This window comes from Chiloscyllium plagiosum, unplaced genomic scaffold (assembly GCF_037043375.1).
Source record: "Chiloscyllium plagiosum isolate Xiang-an unplaced genomic scaffold, Cpla_swu_hap1 HiC_scaffold_7, whole genome shotgun sequence".
NCBI lineage: Eukaryota > Metazoa > Chordata > Chondrichthyes > Orectolobiformes > Hemiscylliidae > Chiloscyllium > Chiloscyllium plagiosum.
In genome coordinates this window covers 12,464,669-12,470,653 of record NW_028270145.1, presented here as the reverse complement: position 1 = coordinate 12,470,653, position 5,985 = coordinate 12,464,669, and the positions used below count along the sequence as shown (strand labels likewise).

The following is a 5,985-nucleotide window of genomic DNA, read 5'->3' as shown; positions in this document are numbered from 1 at the left end:
CAGTAGATCTGGCAGTATCTTTGGAGAGAAGTTAGAGTTTACGTTTCACGTCAAGTGACCCTTCCTCGGATTTTGTTGTTGTAGAATGAGACTATCACTGCCTTTTCACATTTGAGGAAGTATTGTTCTCTCACACAGGTCAACATCCTGATGCTTGTCTGTATTTTCTCCCTCAGAATATTGCTGTCAATTCTCTATTTCCTCTGAATCCAGGGACCACCCTCCACTCCCCTCCCCACCTGCCCAACAATCTGATACAACTTTTCTGGGTTGCCCTACGAGGTTATGTTCAAGTTGTCCAGGCATCTGAACCTCATTTTAAGCAGGCTTATCGTCTGTTCCACTATAATCCTGTGTCAATCTGAGGGTCTTATAAAGGTGTCATGAGCCATGCTTGCTGAGGGCAGTCCTTGTATTCCAGTAGTATCTCTGTATAGCTTGGGGATCTTGAAAGAAGGCAGAAACTTGTCAATTCTCAGGAAGACAAGAGTCATGGCACTTCCCAGGATATCTTGCACAGACTCCAAGATCTGGCATTTGTGATTGGATATAATTTAATCATTGATGGAGTGGAAGACCCTTCTGTTGATGAATGCTGCCATTTGATGATAGAGCATTTTTAAAGTAACATAGGTGTGTTCTAAACCCAGGAGCAGTCAGTGGTGATGGACCGTACTATTGTGCAAGTTGCTTGATTCTGCTAATTATGAGGGAATGACAGTAACAGATGGGATCTAGATAAAAAGATATCAGTGATATCCTGGATGCGTTTATGTGTCGAAGATGAGTTGGTGCCACACACTTCCCCAATTGCTCCTTGAAATGAAAGCCCTGGCACTAAAATTCTGGATAGCTGTGACCTTGACAGCTGCCTGAATGGCATGGCCACCCAGTCCTTTTGACAGAGCCTACAGGTTATACATAATTTATGCACCATTCACATGGTAGCCAATGCAGGCAAACCTCATGGGCAATGCAGGTAGTACAGCCTCAAGCATGCACCCTAAAAATGCTCAGCTTTTATGATGTTTGCAAGGAATGTGGCACCAGAGGATATTGGAAGCATCAATGCAAAAAAAATTAAATAGAGTTATACAAAATGGAAACAGACTCTTCTGTCCAACTAGCCCACGCCCACCATGTTCCCAAACTAAACTAGACCATCAGCTTGCATCCAGCCCACATCCCTCTAAACCTTTCCTATTCATGAACATATCCAAATGTCTTTTCAATGTTGTAACTGCACCTGCATCCACCACTTCCTCTGGCAGATTATTCCACATACTAACCACTCTGTGTAAAAAAGTTGTCCCTCATGTCCTTTTTAAATCTTTCTCCTCTCACCTTAAAACATGTACCCTAGTTTTGAACTCCCCCATCATAGGGGACAGGTCTTTGCTATTCCCCTTATCTATGCTCTTGATGATGTTATAAATTTCTGTACAGTCACCCCTCAACCTCCAATGCTCCAGTGAATAAAGTCCCAGCCTTTCAAGTCTATTTTCATATTCAGATCTTCCATTCTCAGCACCATCTTAGTAAATCTTTCCTGAAACCACTCCAATTTGATGACATCCTTCCAATAACAGGAGGACCAAAACTGCATGCAGTACTCCAGAAGAAGGCTCAGGTGCAATGTTATGGGAAGCCAGAACTAAAATCCAGACAGGCGCAGTATTCTAACCAACCAAGACAGTGTCCCAGACAATATCAAGACAAGATCCATAAAATCCCCAGTTATGTGACACCATCAGGTGATGAGGATAACAAGCACATTGAATAGAATCCATTACACATAAGTGTCACTATGAAAATTCACTATACGCACCTCAAATATCTTATGTTGTGGACACCATGGTTCCAGTGCCTGGAGGTAAATGGCCAGCAGAGTAGCCCCAAGACAATGCTAAGGACCACAGATCACAAGAAGCACCAATGAAACCCCTATGCTTATAATGGGAGAAGGTTACCTAACTCAACAAAGATAATCAGCCAATGGGCTACATAACACAGTTTGGACCAGCTATTCTGAACTTGCAAATGTTATATCACAGAACTGATAGGGAAAGATTATTTGGCAGGCATGTTCAAACAAATACTGCCCTAGCTCACTCATGGATATTCCAAGGAATACACAATGCGTTGACTGGATGAAAGTGGTTGAAGGGAGGATATGAAAGACCTCCATGAGCAGCATGTGGGCATATCACCTGATCTGAATATAAGACAGGAAGTTTGAATACAATGTCCAACTGATGTGTCTTGGAATCCGGTCAAAATTGTTAGCTTACATCCAGAAACAAATTGCGTGAGGAAATAAATACTAATTCTGAACAGTACCACAATAAGAAAAAACTGAAAAATCCTTATGCGACTAGAACACAGTCAGAAATGTTTCAACAACAAATCAAATTGTTGATACATTTTAGATGCTGATAAACTTATTACTCTGTATTTGTTTCTTTGGCATGTGATAACGTTGACTATTTAAGGATAACATTTTATTAGAAAATGGGGGTGTTGAGATTTGATGTGCATGTACCTTTAAAAAGTGTATCTTAAATGGCTGTCAATCACTACCCACCTCAACATTTTGTGATGTATTAGTCCAATGACTTGTTTGTCATTCTGAAGCAGCAGCATAGAAATAGGATGTATAATACTGAGCTTTCATTGAGCAAAATTGACATATACTCTGATCTGGAATTAAAGGCCAGCTAATGGAGATCATGTAACCACTGCCAGTTGTTCTAAACAAAAACCCATCTGGTTCACTAATGTCCATTAGCAAAGGAAATCTGCCCATCCTTATCTGGTCTGGCCTACATGTGACTCCAGACCCACAGTAATGGGACCAAAAGCCTCCAGTTACACCAGTTTCCAAGATTCTGTGGTATACAGCGCATGTCTTTGTCAGGAAAAGATTATAGTTAAAGACGAGCCTCCAGTTTTAACATTTACTCTCTGGATTTCTGAGTTGCAGTGTGGAAAGGGAAAAGAAATGGAACAATTTAAAAATAAAAAGGAAAACTTTGAAATTGAGATATTGCCAAAATGAGAAGCCAATGCACATCATGATGCAAAGGGGTGAAAGGTGAACAAAACCTATGCGATTTAGAGAATGGCAAGATGTAGTTTAGAGCACTTGAGGTTGATAAAGTGCAAAAGGTTGGAGGCTGGCATTGGAACAGTTCGACTGTGCTAAAGGTCAATTCAGCAGCAGATCTGAAAGAGGTGAAGGGATCATATTAAAACTAAAGTGTGCTGATTATGTAATTCAAAAACATCCACATAGTTCTATTGATATAAAGTTTGGTGAAAGTGGCGTATGCAAAATAAATAATAAACAAAGCAATAATATCTGGTTATAACCTCAGCAGAGTGTATAGTTCAATGCTGTTTGTGTATTTTACTTTGAGAATAACTAGGGCCCCTAATCTTTTGTTCTTTTTTTTCCTCTACAGGACAATTGAAACGACATGAAAGCAAACGAAAAACAGCTAATAGAATCTATTGCTTTGAGTAAAGGGGTTTTATTGAAATATCTGTAACACATTTTTGGTTTTTTTTGCTGATCTGTGCTTGAGATTGTTTAAAATAACAAAGGCAGTCTCTGCATTGGCCTCTCATGTGTATAAATACAGACCAGCCAGAGTGATAGCATGTGCAGACGCTGCTATACCAACTGTGAGCTCAAAATGGGAAAGGTAAGGTTAACCTTCATAGTTGTCACCTTTTATTAATAATTACTTGGAAAACAGAAATATTTTGTTTCATTTCCTTTACCCACAGATCATCTTTTACGAGGACAGGAACTTCCAGGGGCGGCACTATGAGTGCAGCAGTGACTGTGCCGACCTGTCCCCTTACTTCAGCCGCTGTAACTCCATCCGTGTTGAGAGTGACTGGTGGGTGCTGTATGAGAAACCCAATTACATGGGATACCAGTATGTTCTGACCAGGGGGGAGTACCCTGACTACCAACGCTGGATGGGATTCAATGACTGTGTCAGGTCATGTCGCTCCTACCCACATGTAAGTCAAACGTTGTCCTTATAGACAAAATGAGCTGGTCACTTGGTTAATATTTACAAAGGATTGTTCACCTATTGCTTTAGTTCATCAAAAGGTTCAGTGGTTTGTCATTTCCACATTCCTGCATTGCGTCTGCTCGTAACTAATTTGCCTGTGCTGTAACATGCATGATTTTCCTCAGGACTGGCCTGATTGATAGCTGTAACTTTGATGGAGAAATGGATGGAACTGTTGGGATACACTGAGAGTCAGGGTGGACTCATCTTCCAAGAAAACACAGGGACCAGTCAAAACAATCTCTGTGTAAACTCTCATTGATACACGTATTAACAAAATAAATAATAAATAGTGTGGCTAAGCATTCATGATAAACCACATGCTGGAAAGGTGAGAGAAACGGGACCTGAATTTTTTCAGGAGCCAAATGTTCATACTTGCACCTACTTATTGGACAACTCATGAGAAAACATTGCATCAAAATGCTCTCTAGACTTTCTTCTACTTCTTTCCCAGGACATACTAATTGGAAGCAACTCTTTAGGTCATAATCCGCCATGACCTGATTGAGTGCCAGAAGAGGCTTGAAGGGCACTATAGCCTATTCCTGTTTCTTTGTTCCCATATTTCCAAAGTTAGTATTCACAAACTGGATATCCATTTCTAGTTCCAAGGCTGGCTGCACTGTAATTTCATTCCAAAACCTTTTCCGCTCATGGTTTTATTTTTATCAACAGTAATTTTTATTCAATGTTTGACAGTATTGAATATTATCAAAACAGTGATTACAAAATGCCTGGGAGCCAAACACCAAATACTGCAACATACAAAAAGAGACATGAACAGCTTGATACAAAACAGGCTGTTTAATGCCTTTGCTTGAGAATTTTCATTAAAACTGTAAGTAGTTTCCCTGATAATGTTACAAGTAGAAAGCACATCCTCTTTTATACAATTTTACTGCACTTGGTACACATATGTTTATAGAGCCATCACACATGTTCCATTTCAGAGGAGTTGATGGCCTAGTGGTATTATCATTAGGCTATTAACGTTGAGACCCAACTAACCTCCTGGAGATCTGAGTTTGAATCCTGCAATGGAATTAAGAATCTAATATTGTGCATGAAATCATTGCCATTGTCAGAAAAACCCATCTGGCTCATTAATGTCCTTTAGGAAAGGAAACTGCTGTCCTTACATGATCCAGCCTACAGTTCCAAAGCAATATGGTTGACTCTTAGCTGCCCTCTGGACAACTAGGAATGGGCAATAATTTCTGGCCTGACCAGGGATGATCTCATCCAGTAAATGAATAATTTGTTTTTTCTCTATTCCAGTACCGAGGAGGCTCCTACAGAATGAGGATTTACGAGAGGCCTGACTTTGGAGGACAGAGGATGGAATTCATGGATGACTGTCCATCTGTCTACGATCGTTTCCGTTACCGTGACATTCACTCCTGCCATGTGATGGACGGTTACTGGATCTTCTATGAACATCCCAGTTACAGAGGGCGACAGTACTTCATGAGACCTGGTGAATACAGGGGATACAGTGACTGGGGAGGCTACAATGCAACTGTTGGATCTTTCAGGCGCATGAGAGACTTTTAATTCCTTGTTGAAAACAGAATTCTGACATACGTAATATTCTGAAACATAATAAATATGCTATCAGCATAACAGATTTGGAATTGTGCTTTCTTGGCCTTGATGTTACAATTATTTTATCTTAAGAGGGCTATTATGGAGACATACAGTTGAGCCATAACATTGAAGTTAAGGAAGGACACAAGCAACCATATTTATATTTGGAATTCATTTTGAATTCAGACAGCTTTGCAGATGGATGAACTGTGCTATGTTTTATGAAAGATACCATGCACAGCACTCCCAACATTTGGTTTGTATTTCCAACATTTGGGGACACATTGCCAAATTCAGAAATTCT

The 5,985-nt window shown here is 40.1% G+C and overlaps 1 protein-coding gene across 1 annotated transcript; it reads left to right on the top strand.

Moving 5' to 3' along the window:
* The first annotated feature begins 3,683 nt into the window (after positions 1 to 3,683).
* LOC122551302 (gamma-crystallin S-1-like) lies at positions 3,684 to 5,717 on the top strand. The gene is made up of 3 exons (XM_043693009.2): positions 3,684 to 3,707; positions 3,793 to 4,035; positions 5,373 to 5,717. Exons 1-3 carry the CDS (start codon positions 3,699 to 3,701, stop codon positions 5,646 to 5,648), a joined length of 528 nt encoding a protein of 175 aa, XP_043548944.2. The 5' UTR covers positions 3,684 to 3,698; the 3' UTR covers positions 5,649 to 5,717.
* Positions 5,718 to 5,985: the final 268 nt, after the last annotated feature.